The following is a 25,649-nucleotide window of genomic DNA, read 5'->3' as shown; positions in this document are numbered from 1 at the left end:
CGCCTCCTCATGCAGACGGCGCTGGGCAGTATGGCCCGGGAGCCACCCTGTCGGGGAGGGCTTGCGATTCTCCGCTACTTGCATGGTCGTGCCCAGAAGCAGCTCAGAGGACGTTGTGGCTAGAGCACACCTTTCCAGCTTTGGCGAGGTGAAGGCCCACCGCACCAAAGATGTCCCTGCTCACCTAGTTTGCTCTCCAGCTCTGCCACGTTGCTCTCGGACCAGGAGCCCTGCGCTGCTTTCTCCACTTGGGACTTTATGCCCTCCAGGTCTGCTGCGGAGTGCTGGCGGTCACGCTGCAGGGACACCTGCATGCTCTCCAAAGATCTCTGCAGAGCTTGAACTTCCTGGGAGAGGTCCTGCAGGGTGGAAGTCCAGGGGCAGGCCAGTTCCTCTGCAGGGGGCGTTGCACGTGGGGCCGCTTCCACGTGGCTCTGTAAGGTGGCCAGCTTCTCACTCAGAATCCTCTCCACCTCCTCCTGCACGGCTTCCAGGGCCCTTGCAGTGTTTCTCTCCACTGCCTTTCCTGAGGGGCAAGAGAGGTGTCACTGGGACACTGAGGTGTCCTTTCTGCTGATGAGACCACGTCTCTCTAACAGACCGGCTCCCCTTTGCACACGCAATAAAATAAACCCATCTCTCACTTGCGCAGCACGGAGGACTTGCCTCAAGAGATCACGGCAGTGTGAAGCGGGCAGCTTGTCAACTGCCCTTTCCCTGGGAATGAGCACTGTTGTGGGGAGTATGCTCCTGGGAGGAGGGAAACCCCACAAGGTGTGATTGGGAACTCCTTAAGCTGTGGAAAAGCAGCGGGGCTTCCCAAAGGCCCTCGCCTCAAACTCTCTTCCTTACAGCCCCAGCTGAGCTACCTCCCTCTGTCTGGCTTGGCCAGCTCCCACCGCCTGGCCCTCACAGCAGTCCCCGCCTTCGAGGGTGTGAGGGCACATGCCCTGGGCAAGGAGGAGCAGCAAAGGAAGCGCTATGCCCGAATCTCTGCATTGCTTTGCCTTGGTTTTCCTGGCTGCAGGGAGCAGGGAGGAAGAGCACAGGCCCTGCAATTCTGCCTGAATGCTTCACAAATGCACACCAGTCAGCAGAGAGCCCACGCTACAGACTGCCTTCTAAACGGAGGGCATGGAGAGGGAGCTTGGGCACCTGTGCTTCCCGCCTCCTCATGCAGACGGCGCTGGGCAGTATGGCCCGGGAGCCACCCTGTCGGGGAGGGCTTGCGATTCTCCGCTACTTGCACGGTCGTGCCCAGAAGCAGCTCAGAGGACGTTGTGGCTAGAGCACACCTTTCCAGCTTTGGCGAGGTGAAGGCCCACCGCACCAAAGATGTCCCTGCTCACCTAGTTTGCTCTCCAGCTCTGCCACGTTGCTCTCGGACCAGGAGCCCTGCGCTGCTTTCTCCACTTGGGACTTTATGCCCTCCAGGTCTGCTGCGGAGTGCTGGCGGTCACGCTGCAGGGACACCTGCATGCTCTCCAAAGATCTCTGCAGAGCTTGAACTTCCTGGGAGAGGCCGTGCAGGGTGGAAGTCCAGGGGCAGGCCAGTTCCTCTGGAGGGGGCGTTGCACGTGGGGCGCTTCCACGTGGCTCTGTAAGGTGGCCAGCTTCTCACTCAGAATCCTCTCCACCTCCTCCTGCACGGCTTCCAGGGCCCTTGCAGTGTTTCTCTCCACTGCCTTTCCTGAGGGGCAAGAGAGGTGTCACTGGGACACTGAGGTGTCCTTTCTGCTGATGAGACCACGTCTCTCTAACAGACCGGCTCCCCTTTGCACACGCAATAAAATAAACCCATCTCTCACTTGCGCAGCACGGAGGACTTGCCTCAAGAGATCACGGCAGTGTGAAGCGGGCAGCTTGTCAACTGCCCTTTCCCTGGGAATGAGCACTGTTGTGGGGAGTATGCTCCTGGGAGGAGGGAAACCCCACAAGGTGTGATTGGGAACTCCTTAAGCTGTGGAAAAGCAGCGGGGCTTCCCAAAGGCCCTCGCCTCAAACTCTCTTCCTTACAGCCCCAGCTGAGCTACCCCCCTCTGTCTGGCTTGGCCAGCTCCCACCGCCTGGCCCTCACAGCAGTCCCCGCCTTCGAGGGTGTGAGGGCACATGCCCTGGGCAAGGAGGAGCAGCAAAGGAAGCGCTATGCCCGAATCTCTGCATTGCTTTGCCTTGGTTTTCCTGGCTGCAGGGAGCAGGGAGGAAGAGCACAGGCCCTGCAATTCTGCCTGAATGCTTCACAAATGCACACCCGTCAGCAGAGAGCCCACGCTACAGACTGCCTTCTAAACGGAGGGCATGGAGAGGGAGCTTGGGCACCTGTGCTTCCCGCCTCCTCATGCAGACGGCGCTGGGCAGTATGGTCCGGGAGCCACCCTGTCGGGGAGGGCTTGCGATTCTCCGCTACTTGCACGGTCGTGCCCAGAAGCAGCTCAGAGGACGTTGTGGCTAGAGCACACCTTTCCAGCTTTGGCGAGGTGAAGGCCCACCGCACCAAAGATGTCCCTGCTCACCTAGTTTGCTCTCCAGCTCTGCCACGTTGCTCTCGGACCAGGAGCCCTGCGCTGCTTTCTCCACTTGGGACTTTATGCCCTCCAGGTCTGCTGCGGAGTGCTGGCGGTCACGCTGCAGGGACACCTGCATGCTCTCCAAAGATCTCTGCAGAGCTTGAACTTCCTGGGAGAGGCCATGCAGGGTGGAAGTCCAGGGGCAGGCCAGTTCCTCTGGAGGGGGCGTTGCACGTGGGGCCGCTTCCACGTGGCTCTGTAAGGTGGCCAGCTTCTCACTCAGAATCCTCTCCACCTCCTCCTGCATGGCTTCCAGGGCCCTTGCAGTGTTTCTCTCCACTGCCTTTCCTGAGGGGCAAGAGAGGTGTCACTGGGACACTGAGGTGTCCTTTCTGCTGATGAGACCACGTCTCTCTAACAGACCGGCTCCCCTTTGCACACGCAATAAAATAAACCCATCTCTCACTTGCGCAGCACGGAGGACTTGCCTCAAGAGATCACGGCAGTGTGAAGCGGGCAGCTTGTCAACTGCCCTTTCCCTGGGAATGAGCACTGTTGTGGGGAGTATGCTCCTGGGAGGAGGGAAACCCCACAAGGTGTGATTGGGAACTCCTTAAGCTGTGGAAAAGCAGCGGGGCTTCCCAAAGGCCCTCGCCTCAAACTCTCTTCCTTACAGCCCCAGCTGAGCTACCCCCCTCTGTCTGGCTTGGCCAGCTCCCACCGCCTGGCCCTCACAGCAGTCCCCGCCTCCGAGGGTGTGAGGGCACATGCCCTGGGCAAGGAGGAGCAGCAAAGGAAGCGCTATGCCCGAATCTCTGCATTGCTTTGCCTTGGTTTTCCTGGCTGCAGGGAGCAGGGAGGAAGAGCACAGGCCCTGCAATTCTGCCTGAATGCTTCACAAATGCACACCCGTCAGCAGAGAGCCCACGCTACAGACTGCCTTCTAAACGGAGGGCATGGAGAGGGAGCTTGGGCACCTGTGCTTCCCGCCTCCTCATGCAGACGGCGCTGGGCAGTATGGCCCGGGAGCCACCCTGTCGGGGAGGGCTTGCGATTCTCCGCTACTTGCACGGTCGTGCCCAGAAGCAGCTCAGAGGACGTTGTGGCTAGAGCACACCTTTCCAGCTTTGGCGAGGTGAAGGCCCACCGCACCAAAGATGTCCCTGCTCACCTAGTTTGCTCTCCAGCTCTGCCACGTTGCTCTCGGACCAGGAGCCCTGCGCTGCTTTCTCCACTTGGGACTTTATGCCCTCCAGGTCTGCTGCGGAGTGCTGGCGGTCACGCTGCAGGGACACCTGCATGCTCTCCAAAGATCTCTGCAGAGCTTGAACTTCCTGGGAGAGGTCCTGCAGGGTGGAAGTCCAGGGGCAGGCCAGTTCCTCTGGAGGGGGCGTTGCACGTGGGGCGCTTCCACGTGGCTCTGTAAGGTGGCCAGCTTCTCACTCAGAATCCTCTCCACCTCCTCCTGCACGGCTTCCAGGGCCCTTGCAGTGTTTCTCTCCACTGCCTTTCCTGAGGGGCAAGAGAGGTGTCACTGGGACACTGAGGTGTCCTTTCTGCTGATGAGACCACGTCTCTCTAACAGACCGGCTCCCCTTTGCACACGCAATAAAATAAACCCATCTCTCACTTGCGCAGCACGGAGGACTTGCCTCAAGAGATCACGGCAGTGTGAAGCGGGCAGCTTGTCAACTGCCCTTTCCCTGGGAATGAGCACTGTTGTGGGGAGTATGCTCCTGGGAGGAGGGAAACCCCACAAGGTGTGATTGGGAACTCCTTAAGCTGTGGAAAAGCAGCGGGGCTTCCCAAAGGCCCTCGCCTCAAACTCTCTTCCTTACAGCCCCAGCTGAGCTACCCCCCTCTGTCTGGCTTGGCCAGCTCCCACCGCCTGGCCCTCACAGCAGTCCCCGCCTCCGAGGGTGTGAGGGCACATGCCCTGGGCAAGGAGGAGCAGCAAAGGAAGCGCTATGCCCGAATCTCTGCATTGCTTTGCCTTGGTTTTCCTGGCTGCAGGGAGCAGGGAGGAAGAGCACAGGCCCTGCAATTCTGCCTGAATGCTTCACAAATGCACACCCGTCAGCAGAGAGCCCACGCTACAGACTGCCTTCTAAACGGAGGGCATGGAGAGGGAGCTTGGGCACCTGTGCTTCCCGCCTCCTCATGCAGACGGCGCTGGGCAGTATGGCCCGGGAGCCACCCTGTCGGGGAGGGCTTGCGATTCTCCGCTACTTGCACGGTCGTGCCCAGAAGCAGCTCAGAGCACGTTGTGGCTAGAGCACACCTTTCCAGCTTTGGCGAGGTGAAGGCCCACCGCACCAAAGATGTCCCTGCTCACCTAGTTTGCTCTCCAGCTCTGCCACGTTGCTCTCGGACCAGGAGCCCTGCGCTGCTTTCTCCACTTGGGACTTTATGCCCTCCAGGTCTGCTGCGGAGTGCTGGCGGTCACGCTGCAGGGACACCTGCATGCTCTCCAAAGATCTCTGCAGAGCTTGAACTTCCTGGGAGAGGCCGTGCAGGGTGGAAGTCCAGGGGCAGGCCAGTTCCTCTGGAGGGGGCGTTGCACGTGGGGCCGCTTCCACGTGGCTCTGTAAGGTGGCCAGCTTCTCACTCAGAATCCTCTCCACCTCCTCCTGCACGGCTTCCAGGGCCCTTGCAGTGTTTCTCTCCACTGCCTTTCCTGAGGGGCAAGAGAGGTGTCACTGGGACACTGAGGTGTCCTTTCTGCTGATGAGACCACGTCTCTCTAACAGACCGGCTCCCCTTTGCACACGCAATAAAATAAACCCATCTCTCACTTGCGCAGCACGGAGGACTTGCCTCAAGAGATCACGGCAGTGTGAAGCGGGCAGCTTGTCAACTGCCCTTTCCCTGGGAATGAGCACTGTTGTGGGGAGTATGCTCCTGGGAGGAGGGAAACCCCACAAGGTGTGATTGGGAACTCCTTAAGCTGTGGAAAAGCAGCGGGGCTTCCCAAAGGCCCTCGCCTCAAACTCTCTTCCTTACAGCCCCAGCTGAGCTACCCCCCTCTGTCTGGCTTGGCCAGCTCCCACCGCCTGGCCCTCACAGCAGTCCCCGCCTCCGAGGGTGTGAGGGCACATGCCCTGGGCAAGGAGGAGCAGCAAAGGAAGCGCTATGCCCGAATCTCTGCATTGCTTTGCCTTGGTTTTCCTGGCTGCAGGGAGCAGGGAGGAAGAGCACAGGCCCTGCAATTCTGCCTGAATGCTTCACAAATGCACACCAGTCAGCAGAGAGCCCACGCTACAGACTGCCTTCTAAACGGAGGGCATGGAGAGGGAGCTTGGGCACCTGTGCTTCCCGCCTCCTCATGCAGACGGCGCTGGGCAGTATGGCCCGGGAGCCACCCTGTCGGGGAGGGCTTGCGATTCTCCGCTACTTGCATGGTCGTGCCCAGAAGCAGCTCAGAGGACGTTGTGGCTAGAGCACACCTTTCCAGCTTTGGCGAGGTGAAGGCCCACCGCACCAAAGATGTCCCTGCTCACCTAGTTTGCTCTCCAGCTCTGCCACGTTGCTCTCGGACCAGGAGCCCTGCGCTGCTTTCTCCACTTGGGACTTTATGCCCTCCAGGTCTGCTGCGGAGTGCTGGCGGTCACGCTGCAGGGACACCTGCATGCTCTCCAAAGATCTCTGCAGAGCTTGAACTTCCTGGGAGAGGTCCTGCAGGGTGGAAGTCCAGGGGCAGGCCAGTTCCTCTGGAGGGGGCGTTGCACGTGGGGCCGCTTCCACGTGGCTCTGTAAGGTGGCCAGCTTCTCACTCAGAATCCTCTCCACCTCCTCCTGCACGGCTTCCAGGGCCCTTGCAGTGTTTCTCTCCACTGCCTTTCCTGAGGGGCAAGAGAGGTGTCACTGGGACACTGAGGTGTCCTTTCTGCTGATGAGACCACGTCTCTCTAACAGACCGGCTCCCCTTTGCACACGCAATAAAATAAACCCATCTCTCACTTGCGCAGCACGGAGGACTTGCCTCAAGAGATCACGGCAGTGTGAAGCGGGCAGCTTGTCAACTGCCCTTTCCCTGGGAATGAGCACTGTTGTGGGGAGTATGCTCCTGGGAGGAGGGAAACCCCACAAGGTGTGATTGGGAACTCCTTAAGCTGTGGAAAAGCAGCGGGGCTTCCCAAAGGCCCTCGCCTCAAACTCTCTTCCTTACAGCCCCAGCTGAGCTACCCCCCTCTGTCTGGCTTGGCCAGCTCCCACCGCCTGGCCCTCACAGCAGTCCCCGCCTCCGAGGGTGTGAGGGCACATGCCCTGGGCAAGGAGGAGCAGCAAAGGAAGCGCTATGCCCGAATCTCTGCATTGCTTTGCCTTGGTTTTCCTGGCTGCAGGGAGCAGGGAGGAAGAGCACAGGCCCTGCAATTCTGCCTGAATGCTTCACAAATGCACACCAGTCAGCAGAGAGCCCACGCTACAGACTGCCTTCTAAACGGAGGGCATGGAGAGGGAGCTTGGGCACCTGTGCTTCCCGCCTCCTCATGCAGACGGCGCTGGGCAGTATGGCCCGGGAGCCACCCTGTCGGGGAGGGCTTGCGATTCTCCGCTACTTGCATGGTCGTGCCCAGAAGCAGCTCAGAGGACGTTGTGGCTAGAGCACACCTTTCCAGCTTTGGCGAGGTGAAGGCACACCGCACCAAAGATGTCCCTGCTCACCTAGTTTGCGCTCCAGCTCTGCCACGTTGCTCTCGGACCAGGAGCCCTGCGCTGCTTTCTCCACTTGGGACTTTATGCCCTCCAGGTCTGCTGCGGAGTGCTGGCGGTCACGCTGCAGGGACACCTGCATGCTCTCCAAAGATCTCTGCAGAGCTTGAACTTCCTGGCAGAGGCCATGCAGGGTGGAAGTCCAGGGGCAGGCCAGTTCCTCTGGAGGGGGCGTTGCACGTGGGGCCGCTTCCACGTGGCTCTGTAAGGTGGCCAGCTTCTCACTCAGAATCCTCTCCACCTCCTCCTGCACGGCTTCCAGGGCCCTTGCAGTGTTTCTCTCCACTGCCTTTCCTGAGGGGCAAGAGAGGTGTCACTGGGACACTGAGGTGTCCTTTCTGCTGATGAGACCACGTCTCTCTAACAGACCGGCTCCCCTTTGCACACGCAATAAAATAAACCCATCTCTCACTTGCGCAGCACGGAGGACTTGCCTCAAGAGATCACGGCAGTGTGAAGCTGGCAGCTTGTCAACTGCCCTTTCCCTGGGAATGAGCACTGTTGTGGGGAGTATGCTCCTGGGAGGAGGGAAACCCCACAAGGTGTGATTGGGAACTCCTTAAGCTGTGGAAAAGCAGCGGGGCTTCCCAAAGGCCCTCGCCTCAAACTCTCTTCCTTACAGCCCCAGCTGAGCTACCCCCCTCTGTCTGGCTTGGCCAGCTCCCACCGCCTGGCCCTCACAGCAGTCCCCGCCTCCGAGGGTGTGAGGGCACATGCCCTGGGCAAGGAGGAGCAGCAAAGGAAGTGCTATGCCCGAATCTCTGCATTGCTTTGCCTTGGTTTTCCTGGCTGCAGGGAGCAGGGAGGAAGAGCACAGGCCCTGCAATTCTGCCTGAATGCTTCACAAATGCACACCCGTCAGCAGAGAGCCCACGCTACAGACTGCCTTCTAAACGGAGGGCATGGAGAGGGAGCTTGGGCACCTGTGCTTCCCGCCTCCTCATGCAGACGGCGCTGGGCAGTATGGCCCGGGAGCCACCCTGTCGGGGAGGGCTTGCGATTCTCCGCTACTTGCATGGTCGTGCCCAGAAGCAGCTCAGAGGACGTTGTGGCTAGAGCACACCTTTCCAGCTTTGGCGAGGTGAAGGCCCACCGCACCAAAGATGTCCCTGCTCACCTAGTTTGCTCTCCAGCTCTGCCACGTTGCTCTCGGACCAGGAGCCCTGCGCTGCTTTCTCCACTTGGGACTTTATGCCCTCCAGGTCTGCTGCGGAGTGCTGGCGGTCATGCCGCAGGGACACCTGCATGCTCTCCAAAGATCTCTGCAGAGCTTGAACTTCCTGGGAGAGGTCCTGCAGGGTGGAAGTCCAGGGGCAGGCCAGTTCCTCTGGAGGGGGCGTTGCATGTGGGGCCGCTTCCACGTGGCTCTGTAAGGTGGCCAGCTTCTCACTCGGAATCCTCTCCACCTCCTCCTGCACGGCTTTCAGGGCCCTTGCAGTGCTTCTCTCCACTGCCTTTCCTGAGGGGCAAGAGAGGTGTCACTGGGACACTGAAGTGTCCTTCTGCAGATTAGAGCATGTCTATTAGTAATGTACTGAATCCCTGTGTCCTTTTTTTTTTTTTTTTTTTTTTTTTATGAAGAAAGCTTGAGCGTGCTGTGAATTCTGTGTTTTGAGAGGGTCTATGGAGGTGATTATTTTATTTTATAAAATATGTATCATACTGCTTAGAATGCTGGAATATGGCAGTACTCCACCAGGCTTTTCTGGCTAGGGTTCCAATGCTGAACTATTCGTCTGCACCTTCCTACTTCTGTTAGAGAAACTGTCACCTTGCTGAAGCTCATACTATTTTTCCTGATGTGGGAAGAAATAGAATGTTGAATTATTTTTCACTATGTATTTCCTGTGCAGTTGGGATGAATCAAGAAATTACCTCTTATCCACCTCTAAGTGGTTCCTGTCATACCCTGCTAAATACAGTGTTGCCTTTTGCTTGTGATGGGACACTGTGTTACCTCAGTGGCTTGTATGATCTGGATTTGACGTTTTCTCTTGGTTTCTCTCTTTTGGCAAACTTTTTCTTAGCTTTACTCTACCTGGTAGCATAGTGGTTTGCTTGAAAATGTTACATAGAATCATAGAATCAGTAAGCTTGGAAGGGACCTCTAGAGATCATCTAGTCCAAGCTCCGTGCTCAAGCATGGTCACCTAGAGCATGTTAGACAGGGTTGCATCCAGGCAGGCCTTGAATATCTCCAGAGGAGAAGACTCCACAACCGCTCTGGGCAACCTGTTCCAGTGCTCTGCCACTCTCCCAGTGAAGACATTCCCCCTCTCGTTCAGGCGGAACTTCCTGTGGTTCAATTTCTGCCCATTGCTTCTTGTCCTGCCACATGGGACAACTGAAAAGAGTTTGTCCCCGTCCCCTTGACACCCTCCCTTCAGATACTTATCCACATTGATAAGATCCACCCCCCCACACCAGTCTTCTCTTCCCCAGGCTGAAGAGGCCCACCTCTCAGTCTTCCTAATGCACCCCACATCCTTTATGAGGAAGGTCTGAGAGAGATCTTTATGTAACTAGGTGTACGACACAATGAGAAAAGAAAGATTGAGGAAGCAGACTGTGTTTGAACGGGTGAAGATAAACCTCAACAGATCCAAGACCAAGTAGGAGGAACCCCCACTAACATCACGCTGCTCCACCAATACAGAAATCCAGATGATGACTTGCCACAAGTGCCATTCTTCCCGGTTCAGCGGGAAAGCTCTCACCACTCAACCTTGGTATCACAGGGCATTGAAAGGCTGAGCACACTGATGCAGAAAGGCGTAAATATGTCACCAGATCCACGCCTTCCGGAACTCTTTTTGTGTTCAGACATGAGAATTTGCAGTAATTGGAGTATTTAGTGTTGAAATGCTTGTGTCACTCTAACTGGAGTAAAAGTAAATCTTTGCTTTTTTAGGGTTAGATTTGCAGCCCCACTGGAACTAAGGCCAGGAAAAATTGTACCAGCATTGGTCCTCAGTGCACACGGCACATCACAGACAGGTATAGTGAGCTGTCATATTCCCTCAGCATTACAGAGACCCTCCACACAATTCCGACCTCTCTCAATATTTTGTAGCATGAGCACATGAGATGGACCTTCCGGAACACAAAGGGAAAAGGGGAACAGTGTATCTGAGATCTTCACACCAGGCTGGCAGGGGTGAAACAGGACCTGCTGCAGATCTGTGCCCTTCTAGAATGGCATTTGGACGCCAGGCTATACCACCACCATGCTGCCAGTGGCACTAGCTGGACCGAATTGGGTATCTGTAATCTCTAAATGGCATGAGGTGGGTACGTTTAGAAAACAAAACCTGCCTCTACTCTGCAAAGCTCTCCTCCGACCAATGCTTCCTTTCTGCAGCAGGCCCTTTCTCTTGTGCTGCCAATTGCTCTGGAAGATGCCTTCCGTTTCTCCAAAGCTTTCTCTGCACTTGAACTTCCAGGGAACGCCCCCTAATGCTCTCTATCACCAAAGTTGGTTTGGAGGAAACAGCGCGGCATCGGACATCTTTGCCTTGCCAGCAGTGTGTGCTTTGAACAGAGGTCTTCCCAGCACTCACCTGTGCTCAGAGACATCTCCTCTCCCTCTTTGGATGGTGGTCCACCTCCTCCTCTTCTGTTGTCTTCAGGAAAGAAAGGGTGAGAGTCTCAGGTGAGCTTCCTCCTCACGTTAGTGCTAGGTTCACAGATCACCCCGAGTTGCATGCTGCACCAAACCTGCCCCCTCATGCCCCCAGGCCCGCCTGCCCCAGTGATGGCACTGCTCAGCAGAGACAGCAGAAGCTGTTACTGGGCAACAGGAAATAAAGAGGCAGTGATGCCTGCTTCTTGGGGCTGGTGCACGAGTGTGAACATCGTCTGGCGAGCCAAGACGGAAACAGGTGAGCAGCCTCGTCAGTAATGCACAAGACCAGAGAGAAGCTTGCAAGAGTAGAGCATCCAAAGGTGAGCCTTCCTCTTAGAGCAGCCTGTTGTAACGGGCAATTGCAGGCAGAAGGGAGAACCCTGAACTTCATGGGGGAGGAAGGCGGGAGAAAGCTGCCATGAAGTTCCCTTCTCCCCCGTGAAGTCACTTTACAGCTCAGTTGCTTTCCCTGTGCTGCCTTGTTGCCAAAAGATGTGCTCTGTGATAGCCCTCTTCTTACTCAAGGAAGGACTTGCTCAAGAAAGACCTCTTTTCATGGCTACGACATACAGCCAGCTCATGCAAATGACAGGCACTGCTGACAGGCCAACTGTCACCATTACTTACGTCTTCCCTGTCTTTCTGGTCTTCTTTCCTCATCGGTCTGCTGTGAACGGAGACTCGGGCCTCTCTCCTGCGAGTCCACCCTTCCTCCTGGCAGGGGCAAATGTTCTCCTTTATGGCTGACATCTGGCCCCCCTGCCCCTGCAATGTCCTCTGAGCGGTGTCTCCGAGCTGTGCTTGGTGACTCCGCTGCTCCCAGCTTTGCTCCAAATTGTGCCTTGCTTTGGCTGGTCTCTGCCAAAAGAGAGCCCAAGCACTGTGGTAAGCCCTTAGCCACAGCCACCTGGTTTGCACCTCACCTTCTTTGGTGGCCACAGGAGGGACCCTAACGTTGAGGACAGGGCATGGTCATTGGCAAGCATCCCCCAATAGGTGACTGATGTTCCCCTCCAGCCACGCTGCTTGAACGAGCAACAACAGGAGCGTGCACACTGGACGTTTCTCCACCTGGGCAGTGTGACATCCTGCACTGCTAAAGCACGCGATGATCCTTCTATTCCTTTGCGGTCCAGGAGGGCAGGGAAGCAGCGTGACTGGCTGGCTTTACCTTCACCTTCAACATGTGGCCTCACTTTTGCAGTTGACTTTTCCACTGGCAGTGGAGAGCAGTGCAGTTCACGAGAGCATGAGCGGGGTGACTCCAAAGTCATGGGCCCTCCTGAACAGCTGAATCCCACCATCGTGCAGGGCATGTTATGCCCTGCATGATGGGGTTCTAAGGGGAGCTGTGTGTTTCTGCCCCAGGGGAACAGACCTTCGCAGGCCACGTTTCTGCCTGGAATGAGCACCCCACCCCAAAGCACCCAGCTGGAGCACAAGATACACAGCCAATTGGAATGGCACCCAGAATACTTACTCAGCTGCTCAAAGTGTTCTATTCGTTGTTTGACAGGCAATGCATTGGCCTCATCTTCGGGACCTTCAGTCACGTTGGAAGGGAAAACAAAAGAAGAAGCTCAGTTCGGTTGTTTCCCTTTCCCTGCCCTCTCGCCTAAAGGGCTTTAGGTTTCAAAAGATGCAAAGGCCTTGCTCCCAGAGCGGACACTGCTCCTTATCCTACCCAGCCCAAATTCAAAACCTCTGCTGCACCTGGAAGTCCCAACTGAGATCTGCAGCGCTGCGTGTGCTTTTCCCTGGGCCACAATCACTGCCTCACTCCGACCTTCCCTCCTCCCACCTCACCAGTGCTTTGCTCTGCTCCTTCCCTTCCCCTCGCACGATACTCACTGGAGCTATCCACCACGCACTTGGTGTTCTGAAAAATTCCTCTGAAAGCTTGTAGGCTTGGAGGAATCTTGTCTGTGGCTTGGGATTTTGGCCTGCTTCTTTCCTCAGACGACACAATGTTCCTGTCAGGAAGGCACCTTGGCAGTTCTCCAGGGGCACCTCCTGCTCCAAGCAGGGTATGTGCTGAGGTCCAAGCCTGCTGCTTGGGGGTTTCTCCTGGTGGCTCTGGAAAACCCCAGGGACAGAGATCAGGTTTGCGCCTCTTAGTCCTGCTGCAGCAAGGAAAGCCCACAGGCAGCTCAGAACTCAGCCAACTGAGCCCCAGCAGGGGAGCTGACAGCAGGGAAGTGGGGAGAATTTCTGCAAAACGTGGTGTGTGTGTGTGTGTGAGTGCGTGTGTACGTATGTGTCTGAAAGCCTAGATTCCATCTGCACTGTTTACAGTGAAGAGAGGAAAGCAGGATGTTGTGGCCTTTGCATGTGGGCATTGAGGCACTTCTTACTCCCCTAAGAACGACTGGCAGATAAGGCATGTAGCAGAGGTAGAATGAGGAGAGCTAATACAGGGGTGCAGAGGCAGTGTTGATGATACACATCCTCTGTCAGCACTGGTTACGTCTTGCCTGACTTTCCAGTTTCCCCTGTCAGGTTGCTCTGAGAAGTACTGGACTCTGTTCTGGTAGAATGGTGGTGCTAACATTTGACTAGACCTTCAGACTTCTCTTGTGGGGCAATAGAGCTAGGCGTAAAAGACAAGTGGAGGTGTTAGTTATGTCAGCTGGAAGGGAGTGGTTCATTCTGGGAAACTGGTGACACGCTAGTTTTCTGGGCTTGCCCTGCCTGCCTGCAAAAGGCAGGCAGAAGGTGACTTGAGGGGCAGTATTCAGAGTCTGGGTGTGCTGGAGCAGGGTCTGGAAAAGTGAGTCTTTCAAGAGAATCCTTGTTCAATGAGATTGGAGGATGTTTTCATTTTGGAGCATGAGGAATGTTCAAAGAGCAAAGCACTGCTTCGGGTAAGCTTGTCTGAGCTTATGACTCTCACTCAGTGTGCATCGCAGACAGTTAAACTGTGCTGCCACAATCCCTCAGCATTATGGAGACCCTCCAAGTAATTCTGACCTCTCTCAATATTTTGTAGCATGAGCACATGGGGTGGATGTTCTGGAATGCCAAAAGTAAATTAAAGGGGAAAAGAAAAAGGACAGGGTATCTGAGATTTTCGCACCGGGCTGGCATGAGTGACACGGAACCTGCTGCAGATCCATGCCCTTCTGGAATGGCATTTGGAGGCCAGGCTGTACCACCACCATGCTGCCAACAGCACTAGTTGGACTGAACTGGGGACCTGTAATCTCTGATCTAAACCCCATCCCCACACTTGGTCAAATGCAGCAGCCCACCACAGTGCAGACGTCATAGTGATGGAAGTGTCTCAGATGAGTTAATGACGAATAGATCCACAACAATCAGGGGTAGGTACAGTCAGCGCTGTGGCTGACTACTCTCCGTACCCTGGCGGAGGTCAAGCTCCTTTACCATACCCCTCTGTCCACTTTGGAAGACATCTAACTGCTGCCTTTGAATTCTGTACGAGTAGGAGCAGCCATAGTATTGCCAAGACTATGGGCTTTGTCCCAGTGCAGGGCATTCCTCTGACACCCTTCCCAAACTCTGTCAAAGCAAAATTTGAGTCCTCCAGACACTCTGTGGCTTTTTACATGTAACTGGCCACACGCAACAGGAATTGCATCCAGCAGACTTACTTGCATGTTCAAAGATATTTGTTTGTCCTTACAAGTCCTGCAAGGAGAGAGTCCTGGTGCCCTGGACATTACCTTTATATGACCAGAAAAGGAGGAGAGAAAGAGGAAGCTTAGTTAAGACCCTTCCCTTTCCCTTGCCTTGCCTCTGTGCAGAAGGAGTCCTGGGTGCTGAAGAGCCCGAGGCATTGCTCTCAGGGTGCCTGCTCGCTACGCCTTCCCTGTCATCCGGGCAGAGTGCCTTCTGACTTGCCTCTCCACTGTTAGCTTGACTTCCCCACTGGGGGAAATGAAGACACTCCTGGCAGGAAGCCAGCAACGATGCGCGAGACTGGGTTTTCTGTACAATTCAACGCGCAGGCAGACAGTGAAACACCTGGTCTATTTTTGTCATGCAGCACAGAGAATGGCCGCTGGTGACTAGCAGATGCCAAGCTGTATGAGAAAGGATGTCTCCCTTGGAGCTCCTGCCTCTTGCACAGAATGTCTAGCTGCCATGCAAAGCCTGCTGTTGGAAGTGAGCGTAATTACAGAGAAAATAAACACATACTATTTATCCCTCCCTCTATATAATCTGTACACTGGGCACTCGGAGCTGACATTCTGCAATACCAAAAGAGAAAAGAGGGAAACACCAGAAAGTTACAGTGTTTCTGAGACGTCCTCGCAGGGCTGGCAGGGCTAATGCCAGACCTCCTGCAGATCCGTGTCCTTCTGGAATGGCGTTTCACAGAATCACAGAATTGCGGAACAGCCGAGGTCGGAAGGGACCTGTAGGGATCACCTTGTCTTGTCCCCCTGCCCTAGCAGGATCCCTTAGAGCAGGTTGCCCAGGACCCTCCCCAGACAGCTTGTGAAAAGCTCCAGGATGGAGACTTCACACCTCTCTGGGAAGTTGGTTTCAGTGCTCAGTCACCCTGCCAGAAAAAAAAATCTATGGTTTCTCCATAGATTCAGACAGAACTTCCTGTGTTGCTGTTTGTGCCCATTTCCTCTTGTTCTGTTACTGGGCTCCTCTGAGAAGAGTTTGGCCCTGTCCTCTTTGCAGCCTCCCTTCAGATATTTAGACACAGCGGTGAGATCCCCCCTCAGCCTTCTCTTCTCCAGGCTGAGCAGCCCCAGTGCTCACAGCCTTTTGTCAGGCGAGAGATGCTTTTGATGATTTAGAGGCCAGACAGTTCAGAGGCCATTTGGAGGCCAGACTTTACCACCACAAGGCTGAAAACGACAACCGTAGGCCCTACCTGGGGCTCTTTAATCTCTGACCTAAATCCTGTCCTCACGCTCGACCAGAGGAGCCAACACACCATAATGCGGAGGTCAGAGTGAACTGTTACGCATGAGATCTAGGAATGACCAGGGATACAGTTGGCCCTTGTGAACAGCTCCAGGACAGAGTCTCCAAACCTCTCTGGGAAGCCTGTTCCAGTGCTCAGTCACCCTCACAGGAACTGCTGACTTCTAATGAGGTACGATTAGGTGCAGTCAGAGAGGGAGGAGGAGGAGCAGCAGTATTAGGAAGCGGAGGAGTATCGCTAGGTCAGTGAGATTCCGGTGAGGGCAGGGCTTTCCTCCAACACCCTTCCCAAACGCTGTCCAACCAAAGCCTGCGTTCTCCAGAAACTCCGCTGCTTTTCACCGGCAACTTCACAACCTCCCTTTGGCTACGGCCACGCAGAATCTCTGCTTCAGTGTGTTTATAGGGCACGCACCAGAAGAGAATGGACGACAGGCCGAGACCACGTATCAGAAGGAAAAGGATCATTAGCCTAGGAGACAATTTCTGGGCACCTGTCCTTCACTCCTTTGGGAACTCAAGCATGGCAGGTGTTTGAGCAGGAAGAGAGATTGCCCAGGCACTCCCCTCTGTCTTATCTCAGCCTCCCTTGAATGGGATTCATGATGTTCACCAACTCAGTGATGTTTGTGTTTGCCTTCCTGTGTCCTGTGCCACACTCCTCATCTCTGGCACTCTCCCCTTTTCTCAGTGCATGAGAGGTCCCTGCCTCGAGGCAGAAGCTTGGACTTTATACTGAGCCCAGCTAAGGAGCCTCATCCCTAACTCCAGCCTTTCTTCTGCTTGCGTGGAGGAAAAGCCCAATCCCTCCTATCACAATAGGGCTGGAGGGGAGCATTGCTGAGGACAGCTGGGGCTTCAGGTTACTCCTGATGAGCCCCCCCTGAAGAAGGCAGCACTCCTCTCCAACAGCTGTGCTGCTGTCTGCCTCCCAGACCCAGCCCTGTGCCCATCTGTGCTACAAAACAGACCTCCTCGCCAAAGACCAGTGTGCCCAGCACACGCAGGAGTTGTATTATTGCCTGTGTTCCCTGTGGCTGAGATTCTGGCCCTCCTTCCCCTGCAGTGTGCTCTGAGTGGTGTCCCTGAGCTCTCCCTGGTGACTCCCATGCTCCCAGTTTGGCTGCGCTTTGTGCCTTGCTTTGGCTGGTCTCTGCCAAAAGAAAGCCCAAGCACTGTAGTAAGCCCTTAGCCACAGCCCCCTCGTTTACAGCTCACCTGTTCTGGTGGTTGCAGGAGAGACAGTAATACTGAGCACAAGGCACAGTCATTTACAAGCGTTCCCCAAGGAAGTGATTAATGTTCCCCTCCAGCCATGCCACTTGAATGAGCAACAGTGGGGAAAGCCTTGCCTTAGCTCTTTTTCAGCACTATGTCTACATCCTACTTTGCACAGCATGGGTGTTCAGGAGCACTTTGGTTATTTCTGCTGTAGCCTCACGCGTCTCTCAGCTGGCCTCAGAGGCATGCCAGAGAATGGCATGAGCTGGGTGCGTTTAGGAAGCCAGACCTGCCTCTGCAGCAGGTCCTTTTTCTTGTGCTGCCAATTGCTCTGGAAGATGCCTTCCGTTTCTCCAAAGCTTTCTCTGCACTTGAACTTCCAGGGAACGCCCCCTAATGCTCTCTATCACCAAAGTTGGTTTGGAGGAAACAGCGCGGCATCGGACATCTTTGCCTTGCCAGCAGTGTGTGCTTTGAACAGAGGTCTTCCCAGCACTCACCTGTGCTCAGAGACATCTCCTCTCCCTCTTTGGATGGTGGTCCACCTCCTCCTCTTCTGTTGTCTTCAGGAAAGAAAGGGTGAGAGTCTCAGGTGAGCTTCCTCCTCACGTTAGTGCTAGGTTCACAGATCACCCCGAGTTGCATGCTGCACCAAACCTGCCCCCTCATGCCGCCAGGCCCGCCTGCCCCAGTGATGGCACTGCTCAGCAGAGACAGCAGAAGCTGTTACTGGGCAACAGGAAATAAAGAGGCAGTGATGCCTGCTTCTTGGGGCTGGTGCACGAGTGTGAACATCGTCTGGCGAGCCAAGACGGAAACAGGTGGGCAGCCTCGTCAGTAATGCACAAGACCAGAGAGAAGCTTGCAAGAGTAGAGCATCCAAAGGTGGGCCCTCCTCATAGAGCAGCCTGTTGCGATGGGCAATTGCAGGCAGAAGGGAGAACCTTGAACTTCATGGGGGAGGAAGGTGGGAGAAAGCTGCCATGAAGTTCCCTTCTCCCCTGTGAAGTCACTTTACAGCTGAGTTGCATTCCCTGTGCTGCCTTGTTGCCAAAAGATGTGCTCTGTGATGGCCCCTCCTTGCTCAAGGAAGGACTTGCTCAAGAAAGACCTCTTTTCATGGCTACGACATACAGCCAGCTTATGCAAATGACAGGCACGGCTGACAGGCCAACTGTCACCATTACTTACGTGTTCCCTGTCTTTCTGGTCTTCTTTCCTCATCGGTCTGCTGTGAATGGAGACTCGGGCCTCTCTCCTGCGAGTCCACCCTTCCTCCTGGCAGGGGCAAATGTTCTCCTTTATGGCTGACATCTGGCCCCCCTGCCCCTGCAATGTCCTCTGAGCGGTGGCTCCGAGCTGTGCTTGGTGACTCCGCTGCTCCCAGCTTTGCTCCAAATTGTGCCTTGCTTTGGCTGGTCTCTGCCAAAAGAGAGCCCAAGCACTGTGGTAAGCCCTTAGCCACAGCCACCTGGTTTGCACCTCACCTTCTTTGGTGGCCACAGGAGGGACCCTAACGTTGAGGACAGGGCATGGTCATTGGCAAGCATCCCCCAATAGGTGACTGATGTTCCCCTCCAGCCACGCTGCTTGAACGAGCAACAACAGGAGCGTGCACACTGGACGTTTCTCCACCTGGGCAGTGTGACATCCTGCACTGCTAAAGCACGCGATGATCCTTCTATTCCTTTGCGGTCCAGGAGGGCAGGGAAGCAGCGTGACTGGCTGGCTTTACCTTCACCTTCAACATGTGGCCTCACTTTTGCAGTTGACTTTTCCACTGGCAGTGGAGAGCAGTGCAGTTCACGAGAGCATGAGCGGTGTGACTCCAAAGTCATGGGCCCTCCTGAACAGCTGAATCCCACCATCGTGCAGGGCATGTTATGCCCTGCATGATGGGGTTCTAAGGGGAGCTGTGTGTTTCTGCCTCAGGGGAACAGGCCTTCGCAGGCCACGTTTCTGTCTGGAATGAGCACCCCACCCCAAAGCACCCAGCTGGAGCACAAGATACACAGCCAATTGGAATGGCACCCAGAATACTTACTCAGCTGCTCAAAGTGTTCTATTCGTTGTTTGACAGGCAATGCATTGGCCTCATCTTCGGGACCTTCAGTCACGTTGGAAGGGAAAACAAAAGAAGAAGCTCAGTTCGGTTGTTTCCCTTTCCCTGCCCTCTCGCCTAAAGGGCTTTAGGTTTCAAAAGATGCAAAGGCCTTGCTCCCAGAGCGGACACTGCTCCTTATCCTACCCAGCCCAAATTCAAAACCTCTGCTGCACCTGGAAGTCCCAACTGAGATCTGCAGCGCTGCGTGTGCTTTTCCCTGGGCCACAATCACTGCCTCACTCCGACCTTCCCTCCTCCCACCTCACCAGTGCTTTGCTCTGCTCCTTCCCTTCCCCTCACACAGTACTCACTGGAGCCATCTCCAGATTTTATACTCAGCCCAGCTCTGGAGCCTCACCCCTAACTCCAGCCTTTCTTCTGCTTGCATGGAGGAAAAGCCCAATCCCCCCATCACAATAGGGCTGGAGGGGAGCATTACTGAGGACAGCTGGGGCTTCAGGCTACTCCTGATGAGCCCCCCTGAAGAAGGCAGCACTCCTCTCCAACAGCTGTGCTGCTGTCTGCCTCACAGACCAGCTGGCTGCTCCTCCCTCCCATGCCCTCCTGATTCCTCCCAGGGATTCAGGCTTTATAGAGCATTCTAGTCCCCAGTTGAGGAGAAGACAGCTCACTCTTACCACGTTGCCAAGACATGTCCTCAGGTCTTCTGCTTTCCTCAGCCCTTTTCTCCAAGTTCAGTCTGCAATGCAAGGACAAGTATTAGCCCTTTTCTAGGAGCAATGTTTCCTCCTGTCATGCTGCTCATTGTCTGACAACCCAGTGTGCAAGCCATGCCCTCTCCTCCCAGCAGAAGTTGTCTCGTGTGCACCGTAGTGGAGAAAGGAAAGCCAGGGCTGCAGGATTATCTGGTGGACTGAGAACTGTCCACTCTCTTATCTTGCGCGACACCTTGGCTCCAGTGTAGCTCCCCGAGAGCTGAGCTGTGCACAGAAGTTTTCCTTGGTCAAAGTGAATCAGGGTGAAAATTGAATCTGCAGAGTGCAGAAGAAGAAGGTGCTTGACCCCAGGCACATTTTTGCCCAGGGACAGAGTGTTAGAAATGTTGTGCAAGTGGAAACGCCATAAGATTGTTTCTTCAGAGTCGACAGAGAAGGGCGTCTCCAGCCGGAGATTCAGAGCAGCAGCCTGAAGAGGTGCTCTGAAGAGCATGCTGACAGAGCCTCTCTGTCTTCCTCTACAGGCACAAGAGGCTGTTCTCTCAAGGCTTTGACTGGCCCTTGTGGAACTCATCTCAGAGCTCTCCTGGGATGAACTTCCGTGGCACAACTGGCCACTTGCCCAGGCCAGGCACGTGGTCTGACAGCTGAAGATGCTCAAACATTCCTGGGGCCAAAACTTGCCTGCAAGAGCACACTGCCCTGCTACCGCAGTAGCTTTACCAAGCTTTCCCATAGAGGAGCCTGGCAGATCTGAGAAGATCTTTTAGAGAAGGGATGCAGAGCTTGCATGAGAAGTGAGAAATGCTAACTGCTCTGCTTGTTACAGGGAAGGAGTTCTGCTCAAGGCGTTCCTGCCTATTCTGCTCTGTTGTTCATATCTCTTTCTCTTTTCTCAGCTGAGTTGCACTTTGCTGCCTGCTTGTCATCTGAGCTGTGCTCCCAACAGCCATTAAAAGTGTGTGTGTGTGTGTGTGCCCCTGGGAGTGTGTGTTTGTGCTGGTGTGGGGAGGCATTTCAAAAGAGCATTTCTGAAGTGCGAGGTGTAGAGAAATCCGGTCCCAGAAGGCACTCCAATCCCAGCAGACATGGCCTGAGAAGCTTCATGGGATTTGAAGAACGGACAATGGAAATGTGTCATGTATGCACATGAGTGAACACTTAAGTGCATACGTGTATCAGTGAAAAGGTAGCTATAAAAGCACCCTCTTCGTGCTTCATGTCTGCTGGAGAACAGCTCTGGAGAGAACCCTGAGAGGCTGGCAGAGCTAACTTGGCAGCATCCCAGGAAAGCAGGTTAAGCAAAGGGAGGAAGAGAAACCCTGAAGAGAAGCCTTCAAAAACCCACATCTGCTGCAAGATGGTCTAAAGCCCCCCGTGCACATCTTTGCTAGCTTCATGCAAACCGTAAGGTGGACCTAGACATCCAGTGCACGTGGAGATCTCCCCAGCATTGGACGCTGAAATGTCAGTGTGCAGGGATAAAGCTGGTGCCACCGCTCGAGTTTTGAGGTCGAATTCCCATGACAATATCCGCCCTAGAGTGAAGGGAGTCAAGTCTTGGCATGTGATGTGCCACTGCCTACAGTGACTAGATATCTGCTGTCTATGAAGTGTCTTCTGACAAACCAGTCATCTGAAGAGAGAGCATAGGACACCGAGGCAACTCACATCTTCAGGATGTTTTCCCCTTGCAACAGAGTGATGGAGCTATGAACTCCTAAAGAATCAAAGAGAACAGATGGAGAAAATGCAAAAACATACCTTGGGAGAAGGCACTTCCCATCCTGTTTCTCCAGAGAAGAGCTGGGTTTCACTTACACCATAACGGCACAGAGTTACGGGCAGGCAGTGTTCAGGGTCATTGGACTTTACGCAGTTCCAGGAAGCAGTGCTCATAAAAGACTGGGCTGAGCCTTTAGCACACTGCTGTTCCCTGACTGGCTGAAGGATTTGTACCACTCCAAGAAAGTCCTGAAAATAATATGTGTTCCAGGAAATCACGCCTGCTTGTCTCCTCCTCCTCGAAGGGAGTGAAGCCCAGGTACAGATTACAGCTGTGTGCAGTCCTGAGAGTTATGGCTCGTATGTGAGCTACTGCTTGGGCAAAAATTTACTCAGCTGACATCGTGGTTTGGAGTGCACCTAATGGCTGCTTCTTGAGGTGGGGAAGTATCAGATGGCTCCTGCCACCCTTCTCTCCTTCCAGTGAAAAAAAAGCTTGAGCAGGTTAAGTCTGATGTATAAATGGTTTTGCTGCACCTTGGACTGAAAACAGTTGATGTTTGAGTGTTTGAGATTGTTCCCCTTGCTTTCTTCGGGAGGTGTTGTGTTGAGGAATGTCCCCATTAAAGCTGAGGCTGGGACATTGATGGGAACATGACTGAGGCAGAAGCAGCTTGCAAGAACATTTTTCTTTCATACCCTCTGCAGAAAGCAGCCTTTTCTGACCGTGCCACTTTTGATCAGTTACAGAGTCAGCAGATACAGTTCTCTGCTGATCCTGAAGTCATTCCTGCCATCAGCCTGCAAAGGTTAGGCATGGTATGGTGGTCCTCCTGTAGCTACTGCCCAAGAATCTGCTGCTGCACTGAAATTCCTTCAGGCACCATCCGCAGCACAGGATGAGTTACCCGCTGGAGCTGCTGCCTCTTCTGGTGGGCTCTGGAAGGCACCCACATGACAGCCTGAAGTAATGGCTGGAAACGTGCTTGCCTGATTTCAGGGCTAGGACCCAATGGCATATTCAGACCCTTGGAGCTCAACCCATTCCCAAAGCTTTGGTGCCTCGTGCCCCTTGAAATGCCAATTGTCATCTCCTCTGAAGATGGCGAACAATATCTTCTGCATGTGTCAAAAGAATGGTCCGAGGCAGATGTGGGCTTGGGTACACAGCAGCTGTTCCTTGTCTGGGTTTCATCTGCTCAGGTGGATGTGGGGAAAACTACCTATGTGTAATTTTACCTTGTAAAAATTAATCCTGTGACAGTGAGGCCAGCTCGGGCCTACTGGATGCTGTAGCAGAAGTAGGGGTGTCAAGACTCCTGAGCACGGCTTTGTGACCTACAGCTGCCCATGGAGAACAGCTCCGCAAAGCACTTCAGCATTCTGCTGTAGCCCCAGCTACTCCTTCTTGCCTTGTCTCAGCCTGTTCCCAGAACAACTTGCTCAGCAACAGCTCCCTTCAGCAGCTGGCAGCTCTCTCCAGCAAGCTCTTTACCCCACCTAACACCATCCCTGAATCACAGAGGTCAGAAGCCTCAAAGCATCGAGGTGTGCATTGTACGAGGGTGGAAGGGGCTGTAAACTTTTGAGCAGAGAAGGTCCCCTTCCCTGTGACGTGAAGAGTCCGCCTAGCCCATGTAAGTTAGAGAGGATGTCTTGAGCTACTGGCCTCCTTCTAAAGACATCTGTTCCAGGGAGCGATTCCTGGCCCAAGATACATGGAGCAGGTGGATGAATGTCTGCACTGCCTACTAGGACTTGTCTGTCCACGGCAGGTATTTGGCAATGGCAAAGGAGAAATAGGAAGTGCACAAGGGTCTGTGCAGGTTTCAGCCATAAAGCACGAGTTTTCCCACAAAGGATGCCTACGTCAGTAACTACACAACATCATTAACAGGACTGAGTCTCCCAGTGGGTATTGACTTGGTGCCCAACTTCTGCATATAACCTGGTGCAAGGGGGTATACAGGCTTAAGTGCATTAAAGGGAAAAAGGTGGAGGGGAGGGGAGGGGAGGGGAGGGGAGGGAAGGGAAGGGAAGGGAAGGGAAGGGAAGGGAAGGGGAGGGAAGGGAAGGGGAGGGGAGGGGAGGGAAGGGGAGGGAAGGGGAGGGAAACGGGGAGGAGGAGGGAAACCGGGAGGGGGAGGGGAAGGGATATGGGGGGGGGGAGGGAGAAAAAAGTCATAGACACAAACTTTTCCAGAAACGATTGAATTTAAAGTTAAGTGGAAAGATAGCAAAGGCCAAAATTTAAGCCAATGGGGACAATATAGTGCAGACGGTATATTTGTATTTTATATGGATACTAAAACATTTATACAAAAATATATTACTATATAGAATATTATACAATAATATAATTATTACATGATTGTACCAGGTTTTGTGAAATAAGGCAAAGAGATTTAACTGGAAGCATTCATCACTATGGTTACAGAACTTTTTCATAAGAACAATAAAACTCTACAGTAGAAATACTGAAAAAGAATAATGTTATCGTATTTTTCAGCAGCAATTAATCAATTCAAGGTTAGTAACAGCCGTGCATGTTTTGCCAAGTGATCCTTAGGAAAGCACAGAGAGGGGGCAGGAATATGAGAATATTTCATTTTTTCCTGGTGGAAAGCATCTATAAAAATACTTTCTCTCTGAAGTTTTACCAGAAAGAAAGCAGCAAATAGTTTCCTTGGACTTGTAGCACAGGTTTGAAATGTTGTTCTAGATTGCAGAACACTTAAAAATCAGATAGAGGTAAAGCTGAGCAGAGACCAACTGTTAAATAGAAAGGCAACATATCTTACAGCACAGTTACTTTTTCACAAGAAGGTGTCTTGTAATGTGGACCCTGATTCTGTAGTAATTCTGAGGAATAGCAGAACCTTCTTCATATGGATACACTTTTACAGTACGTGATTTTTCTCTTCTTTAAGTCGTGAAGGATTCATAACACAATCCTTGTGACGTTTTTCAGTTTAGATGGAAACTTGAATAGTTACTCGTATTTCAGTCTTCGCTTACGTTCTTTTTTGCTTTTATTATTTTGTCTTGCAAATGGTCAGGAATTATCCTGGCTCACAAATTAGCAAGTATTCCCAAAGTCATGCTCATAGCTGGGGAGTTGGAGTCCCTCTCATTTCTTCCTGTTGTGAAATAAGTGTAAAGGCAAGAAGATGAGGCAATATGCTTAGCAATGCCAATGCACTCACAGCATTTCTAGAGCATGCTTCCTTCTGTGAGGATAAAATTTGCTCCTTTGCATTGCTTTTTGCTATAGCTGATGGTCTTCTCTCTGCCCACTTGCTGTCATACACTAAATGACGGAAGATACACAAATTAGGGGGCTTTCTGACAGCGCACAGCCTGGTCACCGGCTGCACATTATACCCTCCTTGATGAAGAGTGTACTATTCATCATCAGCAGCCTCCTGGACTATTTTCAGGAGCTCAGTGTCAGGCTTTGTTGCAGTAGACCCTGTAGAGAAGAAGGGAAAGAACTTCTCTTCCTGGCTGCTAGCACCACCAAGAGTGAAAGTGTGCAAATGTGTTTCATTTTTGACATTAAAGAACGACAGCTTCTTGACTGAGACATCCAGGAAGATCCCAATCTTTCTGGGTTTCCCACTCACAGCCAAACGAGTCCAAGGCTCTGTGCGGGCCCAGTAGTCTCGCCCAAACGCTAACCCTATGACCCAGAAGCCATTCTCTGGGGACAGAGTCAGTGTCCCCTCACGAGTCACGGGCTCCCGGGCAATGCCCACATCCCAGTTTCTCCGCTTTCCAACATCCACTTCCCAATAGTATTTCCCAGATGTGTATCCTTCCTTTGCCAAAACAAAGAGGTGGGAATCAAATCTCTTCTCTGTCCTGGGCACATTTCTGATAGTGCCAGTATCTTTCACACTCTTCCCATCTTGAGAGACTTCCAGTCTGGGATGAGCCGTGTCAGCATCCAGGGTGACATCAACTGCAACAATCAAATCATTCCTTAAGTAGCAAAAGTCATGCAGTCTGCTTTTCAGAGGCTTTCCATTCTGTATCCCCTTACATCCCTCACTTGCCATCCCCCCTTCCAGTCTTGTGTACCCTAGGTAGCCTCGGGGTTCCTAGAGCATCTTCCCCTCCTTCCCCCAATGTCTCCCATGACCCTCTGTTGCTGTCTTTGGGAGGCT

The 25,649-nt window shown here is 53.6% G+C and overlaps 1 protein-coding gene across 1 annotated transcript in view; it reads right to left on the bottom strand.

Moving 5' to 3' along the window:
• LOC134149744 (uncharacterized) overlaps positions 1-25,649 on the bottom strand; it is a 77,875-nt gene that overhangs the window by 25,585 nt on the left and 26,641 nt on the right. Inside the window, 8 exon segments of the mRNA XM_062592950.1 lie at positions 185-526; positions 2,514-2,855; positions 3,679-3,915; positions 3,918-4,019; positions 4,843-5,184; positions 6,008-6,349; positions 7,173-7,514; positions 8,338-8,679. Of these exon segments, the coding sequence (XP_062448934.1) occupies positions 185-526; positions 2,514-2,855; positions 3,679-3,915; positions 3,918-4,019; positions 4,843-5,184; positions 6,008-6,349; positions 7,173-7,514; positions 8,338-8,679 (2,391 nt within the window).

Source organism: Rhea pennata, chromosome 21, assembly GCF_028389875.1.
Source record: "Rhea pennata isolate bPtePen1 chromosome 21, bPtePen1.pri, whole genome shotgun sequence".
In the NCBI taxonomy this organism is placed as follows: domain Eukaryota; kingdom Metazoa; phylum Chordata; class Aves; order Rheiformes; family Rheidae; genus Rhea; species Rhea pennata.
The sequence above is the reverse complement of the archived record's forward strand: the minus strand, read 5'-3'. Positions and strand labels throughout refer to the sequence as shown.